Consider the following 19,069-nt stretch of genomic DNA (forward strand, 5'->3'; position numbering starts at 1 on the left):
TGTCCCAGTAATAAACACCGGTGACTCCGCCCACACGTCACACTCGGCTGTGTGCAGTTTTCAAACCTGTGCCAAGCTGTTATCTGTATTTCAGTCACATATTTTACTATTTTAAATAAATTGTAGTCGTTTACAGAAGCAAAAGAACAAAAACTGCCCAAACACTCATGACCTGACCGTACACTCAAGAAAAGATCTTCAAATATGAGTCAAAGTGGTCTTATGTTGTAGAAATAATGCTCGATCATGTCTTTCCACAAGCTTCCTGTGCAAATGTCTAATTCTTTACAGACTTAAATCTGTGAGCAGATCACCCGACATGACTTTCACACGCTTGGCTCTAAACTGATGTAGAAATGCATGTTGCATTTGAGGTCTGCAGGAAATCTGAGACAGAGCTTCTGGTGCATTCATGAGTCACTCTGAAGAGTACAGTAACTAACTTCATTTTGTCTTTATTTAAATAAACAGAGCTGTACATGAACACAGTGGAGAAAGTGAACAGTAGAAAAGTGAAAACGTGTGCACAGAGTCCGAGCTGGAGTTTGTTTTTGGCGTTTTTAAATCTGCGTCGCTGGTTTACGGGATTAAACATGGCAGATTCAAACGTTCGCATCAGAGCGGTTTGTCTCTGTCCGCTGATCTTTACTCCGCCTTTCATGAATCGCTCGTGTGGTGCAAACCTGTGAGCACTTTTTAAACATCCAAACCTCTGAAGGCACATTCCCGTCAGCGCCTCCATACGAGACCGAGACTCCTCCCCGATTCGAGTACCGACCCGCTCGTTTAGCAGCGGCGGTTTAATTTCTCGACTTCCTCTGAGTGTCACTTAACGTCTTCAACATTAAGGTCAAGGTCAAGGTCAAGGTCAGATTTATTTATATTTATTTATATAGCACATTTCCAAAGTGCTTAACAATAACAATAAAACTACAGTGTAATACAATAAATAATAAAACATTTCTTCTTCTGTGACGGAGGCCTCAGGAGAGAGTCGTGACAAAAGAAGGACACACAAAGTGCGGGGTCTTGGGAGTCAGCTGATCCACGGCGCCGCCCTCAGGGCGAGTCGTCGAGCGGCGACATGAGCAGCTGCAGCTCTTTGAAGGTGCTGCCGTGACGACCGACCTGCGTCGCCTTGTTCTTCACGATGTTGCTCAGGTTCTTCAGCTGCTCGCAGCACACTCGGCACTTCTGGTGTCTGGAAGCACAAAAACATCAGAGGCTCAAACGCAGAGGACAAAGACGTTGGCGAGTCTGTCCGATTAAAATGGTTTTCCTTCAGTGATTGAACAAACCGCCACTGATGATGTGTTGCTATGAATTATGGGACATCTTTGCTCCAGTGTCTCGTCTGATTTACATCATCTCTGCACAAACCTTTATAAGAGAAACTGACTGTCGCTGGTTACAGTTCAATTCATTTTATTATGAAGGTTCCTGTCGTCTGAGTACTACACCAAAGGTGGTTTAATGTTTCCTTTTTTACCTCCCTTGGAGGAGGAGACACTGAAGCATCCTTCATTCACAACAAATGCAGTGAGGCGCAGAATGAGTGCTGCCCCACCGCACTAACATGCTGCTCTCTCTGAAGCTCATCTCAGGAATAACGTCCGTTAACCTCAGCAGCCTGTGTTGCTGCTGGCGAGGACGCAGGCCCTCGCCAACAGCACAAAGGTGACACCTGCTGGACAAACAAACCTACTACAGTCACTAAAATACAGCTGTGGCTCCTGCAGATGCAGAGTGCAAAGAGGAGACCTGGAAGGGAAAAGCAGCCGGCTGAGGAGCGATTACAGCAGGAATCAAGTCTCTGGGTTCGAACACGTGTCAGACATCTTTAAAAACGTCCCACACAGAACGAGAGGTGGAGTCAGCCGAGGTTTGGGGCATTTCCTCCTCAGAGTAATCTGAGTAATCAGCAGATTGATTGACGGTGCTGCTAAATCAGTCAAGCAGCTGTTGGACAGATGTGAGACTCACCGCTCCTCTCGTGTGATGTCGACCCCGACGGACGGCGTGGCCTTTAGAGTGTCCGAGATCAGCGTCCAGAAGTGCTTCATGACGAGTTTCAGAGACGTGCAGCCGGTCTGTATGTAGCTGAGGAAACGCACAGAGAAGGAAGCTGATTGGATGATCGAATTACACGACATACCGACACACTGACGGCATCGGGGCAGGTTCAGGTTCAGGACGGGAGGAAGCGGAGATCTGCTCCACCTCCTGACAATCAAAGTACTCCGGGTGACCTCAGGTTACCAAACAGGAAGTGATCTTTCTTTTTACGTAAAATCCGAATTAGAGTTTTAAATTCACTTTGAGAAGACGAAATCATCTCTGATGCAACCCGAGCTGCCTCCCGGCAGTTCGTCTGAAGCATCATCAGAACTCATTTCTCTCGTTGTAATGGTGAAACCCACAAAGTCATCCGTCACACTTGATGAAAACGCCCACAAAGATGCTGACGTTGTTTTAAAACGTACCCTCTGCCGCTGAACGCTCGCGCGCCATCTCTGGACAACAGAAACTTTACCTCTGAGCCGCTCACCTCTCGTACTTGCTCTGCAGCAGTTTGTCGAGCTGAGGAAGGACGACCATGCACACGTCCAGCTTCCACAGAGATCTGGAACAGCAGCGCAACATCTGGTTTTATACGTTCATAAAGGTCAGCAACCCGCAAACAACTGCAGGTCAAACTCTTCAAAATGAAACTTAGAAGACAGATGCAATCAAATAAACAATAAAAACTTTTCAGTGATTGGAAACAGAACAGACTGAAAATAATAATAATAATAAAGCTGCGTAGAACGATTCGTCTGTCATCAATCGTCAGCTTCTGTCACTGTTTTTAGATTTTTTGGGTTAAACTAACAAAGAAAGGTTTTGTTTTTGAACTCCAGTGTAAATAAAGGTTTGTACTTGTATAAAATCAGAATTGTGTGTGTGTGTGTGTGTGTGTGTGTGTGTGTGTGTGTGTCTCCACGCGTGTGTGTGACATCTTTGTCAGGACAGGAAATTGGCATGCTACTATAATTGTGGGGACAAAATGGCCTATTGTTGCAGAATAAGCAGATTTCTTTGTGTCTTTAATTAAACAAGCGGCGCACAACTTTAGGCTCTACAGCATAGGTGTCAAACTCTGGCCCGTGGGCCAAATTTGGCCCACAGACTAATTACATTTGGCCCGCGAAGCCATACCAAATTACTATCAGAGCTGGCCTACTGGTATTATACAGCTAATATATATATTGTTTAGTATTAAGCTTTGCTTGTTCCATATTCAGTTTTTCAGCAAAACTTGTTTGAGTCCATAAGAAAAGATTCATTCTTATATCTGGAGGAAGTTTTTTTTTTTTCAATAAATATTAACGTTAGCCCGCGACCTTGTTCCAGTTTTGAATTTTGGCCCACTGTGTATCTGAGTTTGACACCCCTGCTCTACAGTAATTAGTCATTTAACTTGACTGGATAGATGTGTGAAACTCTCCTCCCTGAGGAGCAGCCAAGCCAAGGTGTGACTTAGGGTTCTCACAAAGATGTAGAAACGGGTTTGTGTGTGTGAGTGTGTACCTGTTTAGACAGCTTTGTAGGACCGAAACTTGAAATGTTACTATACTTGTGGGGACCAACAGTCACCTGTGAGGACAAAGTGCCTGTCCCCACGAGCTTGAATGCATTATTGAGGCTCAAATCCTCAGGGTTACGAGTAGGCGTTCATTTTTCATGGTTCATGATGTCAATGAGATGTCCTCACTAAGATATGAAAACGAGTGTGTGTGTGTGAGACTCACGGCTGGGGGTTGATGATGTTCAGGATGTCCACGACTATGGACGGATCATTCATGGAGACGGCGGTGTCAAGAGCGATCTGCACACAAACAAAGAGCAGTTTGAAAATATTTTGATTGACACAAACGAACTGAAAACAAAACAATAAAAGAAGGAGCTGCATGAATGAGCTGCCCGGCTGTATCCGGGCAGAAGACCGCCAAACGGTCATGACCTTCTCACACACGTGCGAGCTGCTGGTACCGGTGTGTCAGCCTCACCTTGATGCCGTCTCGGGTCCACACCTCTCGGACCGTCTGCAGGTTCTTCAGTCGGCTGCTCAGCGTCACACACATGGTCTCGTGACCCTTCTTCATCTGGGTCAGGGCCTCCTCGTCACTCAGGGCTCCAGATCTGTGGTTGGGTGAAGACTGACCGACCACACACGTTCAGCTTTATTCTCATCATCAAAGCTGTCGCGAGAATCTAAAAACACTGACGCGTGCACTCACGGGCAGGAAGTCGGCCACGTTCAGCCCGATGGTCTCGTGACCCTTCTTCATCTGGGTCAGGGCCTCCTCGTCACTCAGGGCTCCAGATCTGTGGTTGGGTGAAGACTGACCGACCACACACGTTCAGCTTTATTCTCATCATCAAAGCTGTCGCGAGAATCTAAAAACACTGACGCGTGCACTCACGGGCAGGAAGTCGGCCACGTTCAGCCTGATGGTCTCGTGACCCTTCTTCATCTGGGTCAGGGCCTTATTACAAAATAATTTCTCACACATCATTTTAGTTGTTAATTTAGACTCATAAAACCTCTCATATAACCGCACTCAGACCAAAGTCACACAGCTGTTAAAGGTTTTAGATGGTTTTGAATTAAACCGATTTTCTGAAGACAAAGAAAAATCTTTAACTAAAGAAAGAGAAAACCGAGCGGCTGGAGGACTACTTTGTTGTAAACAGCAGGTATTTGAGCTCTGATAGGTTCGTTGCATTTATAGTCCGCTGTCCTAAGGCGTCCATGTTTCCACACAGACACACGGCTGCTGCGTTCACTGACCTGCTGTTTATCAGGAAAATGAGTCTTTATGTCCTTCAGCTGCCGGCTGATCGCCAAAATGGACTCTGAGCAGAAGAAGAAATCATCAGGAAACGACCCAGTAACCACAAAACAGGAGCTGAAACACCTCTGTCGTGTGTTTTTGTGTCGTGTGTTTTTCACTGTCGAACACGTGATTTATTGTTCGTGTTTCATCTATAAACTGACACGTCGGAGGCGCGTCGTCTCCTGATGTCTCACAGAAACGTGAAGCTGTGCTGGACTCACCGTCCTCTGGAGGAGCGGGAAAAGGCTCCGACATCTTAGGAGGAGTGCGAGCTGGAAGAGAGGAGAACGAGGAGCTCAGACTGCAAAATAAATGTGACGACATGAAAACAAAAGAAGAAATGACGAGAGTGTCTTTGTCCTCATTAGGATGAATATTTTAAAAAGGCACAAAGAACCAATCAGATCCTCCCATCCTGTTTGGCTCTTACAGCGAGTAATGTTTACTCCTCTCACTTTTCAAATATGGCCTGCTTCTCAAAATCAGCCAGAGCAGAACTGATGGCGATGCTGCAGGTGGATCAACAGGTGAGGAAATAGAAGCTTTCGGGGAAACTAAACACAGATTTTGTTGGTGCAGTGTTGATTAAAGATGAACTCAGCGTCCTTTTCAATAGCAATATTTCACAGATCTCGTTGTATGTACGTATAACTGTATTCGTTATTCAACATCTGAGCTGCGATGCTCCGGGTCCACCTACAGATGGCGCTCTTTGGCTGGAAGATGGCCTTGTAGTCCTCGGCGTTGTGGATCTCAGCAGACGACAGCTTCTCGTCCGCCTCGTCCTCGCTAGGGCTCCGCCTCTCCCCTTCGGGGCTCCGCCTGTCAGACTCTGAACGGTGCTTCAACCTGATGACATCACAAACATTTGTTTGTTTGTTTTTAGAAGAAAAACTGCAAATTTTTTACTTTATTTACTTTTATTAAAGAATCTGGAAGCGAAACTTTTCCACTGAAGTCAAATAAGATTTTTTATATATATATATATATATATATATATATATATGACATGTGATCTGAGTGTTTGATGAATGAAACCAGTGGCTCATGTATAAAACTTTAAATCCAGGAGTCAGTACTTGCAGTATCTGGAGTATTTTCTCCTGTCTCTCAGTGTGCCGTACCTCTGCGATCTGCAGGTGGTCGTGGGTCTCTCATAGTGCTTTCGCAGTGCCGCTCCTTTGGGGTCCTTCTTCGGCTCTGTGAGCGGCTGGTCGTCCTGGATGATCCCCTGGATCACGGCGCCACCGCTCTTCTTTACCCTCTTCAGATCGACCACGTAGGACGACACACTCGACAGGTGATGAGACACGCCGATCTGACATGTGGAGAAGGTGGAAGATTAAGATTACCTAAAACTTCTGCACAGTACTGTTACTGAGCGGTGGGCGGAGCTACACACCAGCTGCTGGTTGCAGATGGCGAGGTCAGACACCTTTCCCCAGCTCACCGGCACCGCGTCAAAGCAGCGGTCCGGTTCCCAGCCGAAGACCCGCAGCGAGTCCGTGGCGCCGCTGTACAGGCAGGAGCCATCTGGGCTAAAACATATACACCTGAAACCACAGGGACAGGGGTCAGAGGTCACATTCCAGTTACACCCTGCTGCAACGGGGAAAAACTCACCTGACCGGAGTCGTGTCGCCCTCCAACGAGCCGATCATCGTAAACTTCTCCAGATCCCACAGCTTGATGGTCCTGCAAGCACATGCAGAGTTCATACAGCTGCAGCTCATTAGAGACACCTGTAGGTGTTTTATAGTGTCAGGTGAAGACGCTACAACACGGCTGAGGAACAGGAAGAGACCTCCAACAGATCCACGGTCAGCAGTGACAAGTCAGTAAATGAGGAGAAAGAGAAAAGAGGAACGAAACACGAACAAAAGAGGGAGTGGAGGGCAAAGTGCACCTCTCAGTGCATCATGGGAAGTCCCCAGGAACCTGAGGGATGGTTAGGGTCGCCTAACCCAGCTCTAACTACAAGCTAAGCTAAAGACATTTTTATAATTAATTGAAGAAAGTATGTGTTTGAGTCACTTCTTATTCTCATAAATGAGAGTAAGATTTATTCCATCAATAAACTGTTTGAGATAAAAATGACCCTGCTCCCTGTTCTGTCACTAAAACAGGCCAAAACCTACAAAATGTCTCATTTCTTTGAAGTGACACATTCAAAGCTTTAACGGCTCCATCACGATCACATGACAATCGGAAAATCAGGCCACAAACTACAGCTTTGCTTGCTGGTGTAACTTATAAACTGTCTCTAACACCAGGTCGATGTCCTCAAATTAAACATAATAATCAATTTAAGTGATTCATGTTGGAATACTTATTTATACTTCATATGCAAAAATAAAGAAATGATTAAATACTGAGTGCATTTGCTGGTTGTGTTGGAGAAAGGATGAGTTATTATTTCCATTTTATTATATTTATATTATATTTCCTGTTTACTTTTAGTTATAAATGTATGATTTAGTGGCACATGCAGAGGACATGTAGAAGACACAGGACATGTATGTGAAAAAAAGTAAAAGAATTTCAGACTAAAAGAAATGTTACATTTTAAAAAATGCCACAAACAATCAAACTCAGCACCAAAATAAAATCTTGGCGGCACAGAGAGAGGACAACCTCGCGCAGCCTCTGAGCTTCATGAAACAGAAAAACTAAACGAGCCACAAAGTGTCACAAACACTGATTCCACTCATGAGTCGCTCCTTCAGCTCCGAGCTGCTGCGTCTCGGGCGCTCGGCCTGCGGCGACGTACCTGTCGGAGCTTCCGGAGGCCAGCAGGTACTCGTTGGGGTGGAACTGGACGATGTTGACGGCGGCGGTGTGAGATTTGAATTCCGTGATGGTTTTCCCCTGAGCCAGGTCCCACAGCTGATGGAGACAAGAGGACAGGGCTGAGGTCATCGAACAGGAAGAGAGCAGAGCTCACCTCCTTCAGCCAATCAGAATGAGCGATTTTATTACAGGATGCTGCCGGTTTGATGCTTTCACAGCATTTACAGAATAAACACATCATGTTCACACTTTTAAATTCCCAAGATGCTCTCAAACACCCGAACATCCGACCGCTGCAAATGAAATGAAACTTAATTCTAAACATCGATGAAATGTTAGCCTAACGAGTCGTTACACATCACCAGCTTATTACTTTATTTAAATAAATGTAACTGAACCTGGGTCAAGAAGTGTCCTGAAAACTATTTTAATAGAAAAGATGGATCTTAAAAATCCTAAAACACTGAAGTGATTCAACAGACGGACCTTTTAAAACCATTTTAAAATGTAGAAGAATCTAAAAATGTTGCGATTCAATCGCTCGTTTTATTTTATGGGAACACGTGACTACCAAACATGAACCAGGACCAGCTGGAACATTTTAACGTCTTCCAGCCTTTCTGCACAGTTTCCTGCTGCTGATGTTCTGCTTCACAGTTTACATTCACAGCATCGTGTAAGTCCTGCAGGTTATAGTTACTCTGAAGGTTTCTCAGCATCTACTGTTACAGAGTCAGAGTTACCACAACATGTAAGTACCGGGAAAAACAATCCTTAAAATATATTTTTTACATTAAAGGTGAGACGTCAGATCAGGTCGTACCTTGACGGTGCAGTCGTCGCTCGCTGAAGCTAACCACTTCCCATCAGGACTGAAGGCCAAACTCCTCACAGCCTGAGTGTGACCCTGCAACACCAACACTGGTCAGATTTTTGCTATCGAGACTCATGTGAAGCTTTTATTTTGAAGGAAAGTAGAAGCCCTGAGCCTGGTTCTGGAGTTTTTCCTTCCCACTGTCGCCAAAGTGCTCATAGGAGGTCATATGATTGTTGGTTTTTCTCTGTATGTAGATCTTAAAGTATAAAGCGCATTGAGGTGACTGATGTTGTGATTTGGCGCTGCATAAACAAAATTAAATTGAAGTCTCTCAGTTCTTTTAAATGCAATAATCCGTTTACTGTAAGACTCCATAAAAGCTCCGACTGACACAGTTTAATCCGAATCATTCTGAGCGTCCTCGGCTTTGGCGCACAGTGACCACGTGTCTGTGTGTGTTTGTTTTGTATGTGATGGTACAACTGTGGAAAACAAGCATCAGAATGTAGAGCGGGGCTTAAACATCTGAAAAACATCAAAAATCTGTCAGAAACCTGAAAACAATCAGGATTTAGCTTTTCACACGGTGCTGTTTCCAGGTCAGATGAGGTCAACTCATTTGCATAAAAGATCAGATTCCACTGAAGCAAATGTCCACATCACACTTTGTTAGGTCACCACAGGTGTGTTTACCAAATCCACCTGCAGCCACTGTCCACCTGTTAGAAACGTGCACCTGGATTCGAGCAGGATATTAGGAGCCGGCCTGTCATCCTGAGCACAAACTTACCTTATATCTGAACACGTATCCTTTCCTCCGCAAGTCCCACAGCTGACAGCAGAAAAGAAGAGACATTTCATTAGAGCGGATTAAGACTTCAAAGATGTTCTCACACAGGAAAGCACGCCTACCTTAATGTTTGTGTCCATGGAGCTGGAGGCCAGGAAGTCTCCAAAGGGATGGAAGCCCAGGCTGGTGATGTTGGCTTTGTGTCCCATCAGAGTCCTTAAAACTGAGCACAGGAAGCAGCAGGGTCACCTCTTTGCATCTCTTTCTAACTAAGACCCAGCTTAGGTGCATTAAAACGCCTCCGCATGATGGGACGGACGATTATTCTGACTGCGGGGTACAACGTCCTCCGTTACAGCCTGAGACTGAACACTGAGGAAGCTGTATCAATTTTCAAAATAAGAGTAGATGGAAAAATACTACTAATAATAACATATACTCAATCAGACTGATGTACTATATTACAGAGGCTGACATCATGTGGTATGACGGATGTCCTGTGTCCTCGAGGCAGCAGAGGTGGAAGAGCTCATAGCTCAAACTTTGCACTCAGAAATTTAGAAAAAACTCACCACACTAATAAAAAAAAGCAAGTTGATTTTAACATGTTTCAGCTCTTTGTGTGTCATATTTCTAATCGACTGGTTCGCTCACTTCACTTCTCTTTGTCAGTGTGAACCTTACGCTGTCCACCGCTGATCTAAAGCACCTGTGCAGATAAATTACGCACACAGACAGTTTAGAGGCGGTGAAGCTTTGACTAAAAAGCCTCGTAGCCACAGAACAGACAGAGTCTTACTCTTGGCAGCCTCCAGGTCCCAGACTCGTATTGAACCTGACTGCGACCCGGCGGCGACCTGCTCCTCCGACACGTTGAAATGGATAGACTCCACTGGGTTCTTGTGACCAGTCAGACTCTGAGAGGAAACAGTCAGAACAGACATCATCACCTAAAACTGCACCTCGCTCCTTTCTCAAAAACTCAAAACACAGACTGTATATCAAAATGTTAGTGTTAGTGAAGCTGCTGAGGGACACCACGTCACCTGTCAATCACAAAATAAGCCCACCTTCATCTCCTGCTTTATCGTCCCCTGAACACTAATGGAAACCATCATTTCCAAAATGAGCTTCATCTTTTATTCAATAAGACCTGAAAACAGCGACTGAGACCATAAAGCCGTCAGGAAACTGTTTACTGAGCTCAGAGATCAGGTGAGGAGGCGGCTCGTTTTCTCACAGACTTCTATTCACAGTCAGAGGAGTCGCCCCCTGCTGGACATCCATGAAAAACGCAGGTTTAAGCTTCACTTTTCAGAATTCAAATCTACACCCATCCTTTATACAGGGAGTGCAGAATTTCAATGATTTATTTTTACCAGTGACACCAATATAACATCTCCACATTCACAAATATACATTTCTGACATTCAAAAACAAAACAAAAACAAATCAGCGACCAATATAGCCACCTTTCTTTGCAAGGACACTCAAAAGCCTGCCATCCATGGATTCTGTCAGTGTTTTGATCTGTTCACCATCAACATTGCGTGCAGCAGCAACCACAGCCTCCCAGACACTGTTCAGAGAGGTGTACTGTTTTCCCTCCTTGTAAATCTCACATTTGATGATGGACCACAGGTTCTCAATGGGGTTCAGATCAGGTGAACAAGGAGGCCATGTCATTAGTTCTTCTTCTTTTATACCCTTTCTTGCAGCCACGCTGTGGAGTACTTGGACGCGTGTGATGGAGCATTGTCCTGCATGAAAATCATGTTTTTCTTGAAGGATGCAGACTTCTTCCTGTACCACTGCTTGAAGAAGGTGTCTTCCAGAAACTGGCAGTAGGACTGGGAGTTGAGCTTGACTCCATCCTCAACCCGAAAAGGCCCCACAAGCTCATCTTTGATGATACCAGCCCAAACCAGTACTCCACCTCCACCTTGCTGGCGTCTGAGTCGGACTGGAGCTCTCTGCCCTTTACCAATCCAGCCACGTGCCCATCCATCTGGCCCATCAAGACTCACTCTCATTTCATCAGTCCATAAAACCTTAGAAAAACCAGTCTTGAGATATTTCTTGGCCCAGTCTTGACGTTTCAGCTTGTGTGTCTTGTTCAGTGGTGGTCGTCTTTCAGCCTTTCTTACCTTGGCCATGTCTCTGAGTATTGCACACCTTGTGCTTTTGGGCACTCCAGTGATGTTGCAGCTCTGAAATATGGCCAAACTGGTGGCAAGTGGCATCTTGGCAGCTGCACGCTTGACTTTTCTCAGTTCATGGGCAGTTATTTTGCGCCTTGGTTTTTCCACACGCTTCTTGCGACCCTGTTGACTATTTTGAATGAAACGCTTGATTGTTCGATGATCACGCTTCAGAAGCTTTGCAATTTTGAGACTGCTGCATCCCTCTGCAAGATATCTCACTGTTTTTGACTTTTCTGAGCCTGTCAAGTCCTTCTTTTGACCCATTTTGCCAAAGGAAAGGACGTTGCCTAATAATTATGCACACCTGATATAGGGTGTTGATGTCATTAGACCACACCCCTTCTCATTACAGAGATGCACATCACCTAATATGCTTAATTGGTAGTAGGCTTTCGAGCCTATACAGCTTGGAGTAAGACAACATGCATGAAGAGGATGATGTGGACAAAATACTCATTTGCCTAATAATTCTGCACTCTCTGTATACAGTCTGCGCTCTGCCATGATGTGGTGCACTACACACAACGTAAGAGGTCAGGCAGGTTAGTTTAGTTGGAGGAAGATGGCGAGCAGTGGAGGGGAAACATGAGTCTGTTTAATTCCCATGGAGCGAACTCTGTTTTCATCATTTAACAATCAGAAATGAATCAATAATAAAGATAAAAGCGTGAGGTGGTGACAGGAGAGAGGCAGGTGTGGGCATCATGACCTGCAGACTGCAGAAGAGCAGTAGGTAAAGGATGGGTTCCTTTGAATCTGCTCATGTTTCAGGCCTAAAAAACCTCGACGGAAACCTTAAAAATTAGAAACCCATCGCATTTTGCATTGCGGGGGACTCACCATGATGCAGTTGGCCTTGCTGACGGCCCAGATGTTGACCCTGCAGTCCTCTCCTCCTGTGGCCAGCAGGCGGCCCGAGCTTTTCCCCAGAGCCAGACAGGAAATGGAGCTGGATTGAGCCTCGAACTCCTCTGTACGGCAACAAAGGAGGAACAAATTCAGGTCGGGCTGGGCTGCTGGACAGGAAGGGTGTGATGATCGTTTGAGTAACTTTAATACTCACGAAGGCGCCATGCGATCTTGGTTGTGCTGGAGGCAGCCATACTGGTCATACTGGGAGACTGGCTGCTGTGTTTGACGACCCCGGCTGAGGTTAATTCATGAGACGGACATCAGCTCCTGGTTTAAAATGGAGCACTGTAACAAAAAATAATTTCCCCCAGGGATCAATAAAGTATTCTGATTCTGATTCTGATTTAGTGTTTGCACTGAGCGTCAAACACCTGCAGGAACACAACACAGTGATAAATAAGTGATAGAAGAGATAAGACATATAAAACCGTCTCAGTCTCGCCTCTCTGACGCTGAGCTCTCATTTCTACTCCCAGTGAAGATACCATCGTCTTCAGCTCGGCCTCCAAACCACACAGGTGTCACTACCACCCTGTAAACCCTCCCTTTCATGCTGGCTGCCGTCCTTCTGTCACAAATCACCCCTGAAACTCCACCAAGCCTGCACACTTCTTCATGTCTCTTGTGTGCTGTCCCTTGTTTTGGATGGTTGACCCCAAGTATTTAAACTCATCTATTATTGGAAAACACTGTATACAAGCCAGAAGCCAGATGATATAAGTTAGTTAAACTGCAGGAATGTCTTAAAGATATAAAAACCTTGATGACCGTTAATTTCCTACAAATATAGTATCTAACCAGATTCTTACCCTGGATGGCATTACCTTGGCCTCCAGTAACGCTGTGAGGAACCTTGGAGTCATTTTTGACCAGGACATGTCCTTCAACGCACATATTAAACAAATATGTAAGACTGCTTTCTTCCATTTGTGCAACATCTCTAAAATTAGAAATATCCTGTCTCAGAGTGACGCTGAAAAACTAGTTCATGCATTTATTACTTCCAGGCTGGACGACTGTGATTCATTATTATCAGGATGTCCTAAAAACTCCCTGAAAAGCCTTCAGCTGATCCAAAATGCTGCAGCAAGAGTCCTGACAGGGACCAGAAAGAGAGAGCAGATTTCTCCTGCTATAGTCTCAGGCTGCTGAAGGATTCCCATGATGCACTGAGTGTTTTCTTTTCCTCCCCTCACTCCCATACCGGCCCCTCCCCGAGCGTGGTTCTTCTCGAGGTTACTTCCTGTGACAATAAGATTTTCCTCACCACTGTCACCAAGTGCTTGTTCATTTTACCTTTATTTATACAAATAGTCCTGAGACTCAATGCCTCATTTACAAGAGAGACCTGTTTCAAACAGGCATAATAAAATAACACCAATAAAATATTGAATATTTTACCAAGTGTCTACACAGTCAAACTAAAAACAAGATTCCCAGTGATGATTTCACAAAACCATTTATGCGTCTTTTAAAGTCTACGAGCAAAATCAGCTGAGAGCCTGAAATCCTTCTGTCATGTAATCCATGAGGACGGGACAGAAAAGGAGAATACCTTCTCTCTGAGGTCTGAACAGTGAGTGCAAAGAAGTCCTGAGACCGCAGATTGTGACTAAACTATTTGTCAGATTACAGGTAATCTGACAAATAGGAGACGAGTAAACCAGAAATGAATTTAGAGACAAAATGCTATCAATGAACCATCCTGCATGAGGCTAATGAGGACTAATCAACCAGTGAATATAAAGTACAGTGGTGTGCTAAAGGTTTTGAGCCGGTGATAAATCTTAATGCCGTGATAAACAAAGTCCAACGATCCATTTCTAAGAAAAACAAAACTCCAGCTTCAGCCTAGCTTCAACAGGAACTCGATGTTTGTAAGACTCCACAGCTTCATTGTTAATACATGTACCTTGAGAAGATACAAGAGAGGGAAGTTAGGATTAGGGTTAACCGAACCCTCTGAGAAGAACACAACCGTGGTTTTTTTTATAGATGCATTTCAAAGACAGCCTTAGCAGAAACAGCTGTGACTGTGTACGATCAAAAGCTAACTGCAAATGTTCGAAAACCATGTCGATACCAGGGTACCAGATTATTACCACAATTAATCATCTGCGTAAAAATAGGCAGTTGCACTTAGATTTTGTCCCACAGCACTGACATAAATAGTAAATAACGCAGGTCCCAAGACAGAAACCTGTGGCACTCCATCAGTCACATTTAAAAAACTGGAAGAGAGACCATTAAACTGCACACACTGCTTATGGTGAGAAAGGTGCTTAGCTTGGTCTGAACGGCCCTTTTCCAATAACCTCTGACATAAAACCCCACGATCAACAGTGCCGGAGGCTTTCGATCAATAAAAAGAGGGGTGCAGTATTTCTTTGCTTCCAGGGCCTCGTAGATATCATTGAGAACTTTAAATTTTAAACCTTTAAGTTACAGTACTGGAGAGATAAAATATCATTTTCATTCTGATAGCTCTAAGGTTGATTATTCCTCAGCCATTAAAGAATCTCAGCTAAAATACAGAGTTTGCAGATTGGTTCATATTATTACCATCCAAGAATCATCACCTTTCAGGAGGGCAGTACAAAGGCACACTGGGATCTCTGCTGAAGTGTTCAGTTGTATGGAAAGATTAAAAATATAAGACGCTGGCTCATCTATGATGCTTGCAAGCAGACGCAAGAAAAACGGAGACAGACTGTCTGGACCGGTGACTTTTTAATGTTAATGCTCTTCAAAGCTGTCAGAGAGAGAATTTATAGTCTGCCAAAGCGTCCCAGGGACTTTGAGACTGTCAGTGGTTAAGATCAGAAAGTGATCACATTTGGATTTCCTAATAGAAGCAGCGAAGCTATTACGCAGCTGCCAAACCTTAGCCATTGGCATCAGTGTCGGACTTTCTTGAAGCTGCTCAGGGCTGCTTCCTGTCCCGCCCTTTCACTCTGACCTGGCTAAAAGCAGCATGTTTGTCCACAAGGCAGATAAAACTCTCAGAGTAATATTTACAAGCTAAGTTAACACCGTCCATCAATGTAAAACTGACCCAATGTAAATTCATGAAGTCGTGACAAAAGGCTTGCTCATGTAAAAGCTTTAAATTTCTGTTTGTGATGATGCTCAGAGCATGAAACTGTTCCTCGCAGCACCAACCATGCAGCAATCAGTCAAGTCGCTGGTAAAAACTGCTGTGGAGAAATGATGTGGCACATTAATCAAAGATGATTTATCTGGGGAATAAGGTGTGTGGGGCTTTAGTCATTTGTGTTAGATTAAAAACAGTGTGCCTTAAAATAATCAGACACAGGAGAAAACCGATCCCAATTAAAATCACCTACCAGAATGATTTCATTATAATAGCTGAGCCAAAGAGGAGAACGTGCCAGGGTCAAAGTCAACAGCAGTTAAAGACCTAGCTTTATAAAAAACTGTCACACTTCTGCCTTTCTGAGGCTGCTTGAGCGATAAATTTTAAATCCATAAATTCCCACATCTCACGTCTCAGAAACAATTATTCATTTGGCACTACCTCCGGTGCTTGCATGTTAACCTTTCCACTCGTCTCTCTCATTGTGTGAATGAGAGTGAGACGAGTGGCACGTTATCCTCTTCGGTTCAGCTATTTTCCTCCTACTGACTTTCATTCCTCTTGTGTTCAGAGCATACCTCGACCTGCTCCCACTGCAGCTCACGGTGTCATCTGCAAACATCACGATCCACAGAGACTCCTGCCTGGCCTCGTCTATCAGCCTGTCCCCATCACCACAGCAAACAAGAAGGGGCTCAGAGGAGATCCCTGATGTAATCCCACCCCCATCTTGAACCCATCTGTCATTCCTACCACACACCTCACCACTGTCTCTCTCCGTCCTCATACATGTCCTGCACCACCCTCACATCCTTCTCTGCTACTCCCGACTTCCTCATGCAGTACCACAGTTCATCTCGTGATCCATAAAGACACGGTGCAGATACATCATCAACAACCTCAAAGCAACCGCACAATTCAAACTCCTTGAATTTTTTTCTTAAATAACATAATTCTTCACCTGCAAACACAAGATTTCACAAATGAACAAACAGAATAAATCTTGTTTGGTGTTATCAGGTGATGTCGGTTGGTGTCTGATATTCATTTCCTGCTATAACAAAAGTCTCCCAAATATGGGATAAATAAGATATTTCTCATCCTCATCAGCACCTTCATCTACATCCAAACTGTTAGATAATATCTATTTTTCTAACACAAAAATAATACTTAAAATCTGCAAGAACCTTCATGTGTTACTGTCTGCAGACTGAAGCGAACATTTCTGTTCCGCTTTATGGAAACTGGCGCATTTTTCTCAGATCATAACGTGTATGAAAACACCGGTAAACTAACTGAGCAGTGCTGTTGTGGTCAGGAGTGTTTGCTCTGCTCTCCTGGAGCTTCAGCTAACTTCAGGTAATCTCATTAAGGTTCTTCATTAAGCTCATTAAACCACAGACGAGCTCATGTTCAGACTAACACAGCAGAGGAGGTCCGTCTGCTCCCCACTTTAACCCGTTAACTCTGACTCTGTGGCGGGTGTTCCAGATCAACTGGCGTTTAGATCAACTGGCGTTTAGATCAACTGGCGTTTAGATCAACTGGCGTTTAGATCAACTGGCGTTTAGATCAACTGGCGTTGGTCGAACAGATGTGTGGCAGTCTTGCGTTTCAGGAGCTCCTACCGACAAACCAGCAAAAAAACGCCAAATGTGTCACCTGTGACACTTGTGAGGTTGTCTCAAACACACTCCGTCAGTCTTGATGCTGTTGAACAACAAAATGTTTAAAAATGTGGCGAGTTTACCTGGTGATATCCTCATGCGCGACGCGATCAACTGGCGTTTAGATCAACTGGCGTTTAGATCGCGAAAACAGCAAACAAGTATGTTGTTCACAGGACACAAAGAGTAAACGATCGTTTACTCTTTGTGTCCTGTGAACAACATCGGCGTGGTGTTACTTGTTTGCTGTTTTCGCGATCTAAACGCCAGTTGATCTAAACGCCAGTTGATCTAAACGCCAGTTGATCTGGAACACCGGTGCTGACCTAACCACCCGCCGTACCGAGCTCCGGGCTAACGTTAGCCGAACACTGAGGCCGGGCATCGGCGTCAGGAGCAGCGGCTCCCCGGCGGAACTTGGACCGAGCAGACGCAGTCTGGCGTTGGGCAGCTTACCTCGGTCTGTCGGTCACCAACGGACGGCTTAAAGTTGATCCGGTGAGGCGGCGACAGCAACTTGTCGACGGTCCGTTTACTGCTCGGCTGCAGCTTAGCAACTGAATCACACACCTCACTTCCGGTGACGTCATTACCCTTTTCCCCCAAACAACTTTATTAACAAATACGCTTCGAAGTCATGACTGTAGAAAACGATCACTAGGTTGAACTTTTCAGTAGCGCCGTTAACTTAGCGGTATTTATCTTAAATTTCCATTTCTCCAGATTTGACATGTTTCTCTTTGTTTTTATTTTTGTTACGTTTGCCAAACTTTTCCCTTTTTCTCAAATCTTTTCTGGTAAATTTAGATTTTTTTCCTTATAATTTCTCCTAAATGCATCTTTTATTTTCTTGTGATTAAGTATTTTCCCCCTCACATATCTGTCCCTTTTCTAAATTTGGTTTTTAGTTTCTCATAAACCTGGTTACCCGCCCCCTCTAAATTTGCCTCTAATGATTTAAGCTGCACTGAAAGAAAAGCAGCTTTGTAAGAAAATGAAAGCTATCTAAAATGACATTGTGTATTTACAAAACTAAAATAAAACTAAATTAATTAGGAAATTAATTCATTAGTTCAGGGCTGGATTGGGACAAAAAATCGGTCCGGGCATTTTGACTAGTGACCGGCCCACCAGGTATTACAGGAAAAGCCATAAAGCCTTTGAATGAAAACAAACGCTGTTGTGACAGTGATGTACAGTCTTGTTGGTATATGTAGGATTTCTATACATTGTACATCAGATGAAAACTTTGGTTGTAAGATTCAGATAATTATTTATTAAAAGCGAGACATTTTAAATGAGAATAAGAAAGAAAAGTATTTCTTTGTGCCCCCCTCTCCCTGTTAATGCCCTACCTGCCCCCCTGGCAAAACTTTGCTAGACCCGCCCCTGCACAGTTACCAGCTGTCAGCTACATAAAAAAGGATCCTGGTGTTATTTGTCTCTCAGAAACAGTTGATAACTTCAACTCATTCATGTCACCTAAAAGGTAAACCTGTTTCTCCATCACCTGTTCAGCTCTGATGATCCAGTAAGGACATCTCCTGGTTTCATCTTCATGTTTCCCTCTCACATAACCAAACCGACATCATGACCAGCAGTTTTACAGCTGTGGCTCCAGCAAACATCAGCTGATACTAGAAATTAATATTAAATAAATTCTAACAACAGCTGATCCAGCTTAAACGTGCTGCTGTTGTTTAGCGCGACATCTGCTGGTTTCCTGTTTCTGGCGCAAAGTGGGCGATCAACAAACGAGAGAGAAAAGCCGATCAGTTGATCATTGATCAGTTTCATGATTGAATGAGCGAAGAAGAGGCAGCTAACAGCGTAAAGACGCAGAATAAATCCAGCTTTGTGTCTTTTTCATTATAGCTGAAGTCCGGGACAAACTGCGTCTCTTCTCAGCTCA

The 19,069-nt window shown here is 44.3% G+C and overlaps 1 protein-coding gene across 1 annotated transcript; it reads right to left on the reverse strand.

Moving 5' to 3' along the window:
* Positions 1–439: 439 nt before the first annotated feature.
* Positions 440–12,678, reverse strand: LOC146678105 (katanin p80 WD40 repeat-containing subunit B1-like). Its single transcript, XM_085412971.1, has 20 exons — positions 12,545–12,678; positions 12,322–12,452; positions 10,077–10,194; positions 9,400–9,500; positions 9,278–9,319; positions 8,494–8,577; positions 7,651–7,766; positions 6,504–6,575; positions 6,283–6,433; positions 6,005–6,198; positions 5,581–5,729; positions 5,102–5,152; positions 4,694–4,899; positions 4,467–4,604; positions 4,281–4,385; positions 4,050–4,199; positions 3,792–3,868; positions 2,549–2,623; positions 1,984–2,100; positions 440–1,201 (listed from the first exon to the last, which is right to left on the reverse strand). The coding sequence occupies exons 1-20, from the start codon at positions 12,591–12,593 to the stop codon at positions 1,060–1,062; spliced, it is 2,268 nt and encodes a 755-aa protein (XP_085269097.1). The 5' UTR covers positions 12,594–12,678; the 3' UTR covers positions 440–1,059.
* Between the last annotated feature and the right edge of the window lie 6,391 nt (positions 12,679–19,069).

Source organism: Rhamphochromis longiceps, linkage group LG1 (assembly GCF_057381845.1).
Source record: "Rhamphochromis longiceps isolate RC_006_pf linkage group LG1, R_longiceps_female_GT1.1, whole genome shotgun sequence".
In the NCBI taxonomy this organism is placed as follows: Eukaryota; Metazoa; Chordata; class Actinopteri; order Cichliformes; family Cichlidae; genus Rhamphochromis; species Rhamphochromis longiceps.

Excerpts from the sequence above, each read along its gene's own strand:
- LOC146678105 (XM_085412971.1), bottom strand. The coding sequence starts at position 12,593 with ATGACCAGTATGGCTGCCTCCAGCACAACCAAGATCGCATGGCGCCTT. Across the intron at positions 9,501-10,076 it reads GGACCTGGAGGCTGCCAAGA|TTTTAAGGACTCTGATGGGA; the intron begins GTAAGACTCTGT and ends TCCTGTGCTCAG. Across the intron at positions 4,200-4,280 it reads ACGTGGCCGACTTCCTGCCC|TCTTCACCCAACCACAGATC; the intron begins GTGAGTGCACGC and ends GTGGTCGGTCAG.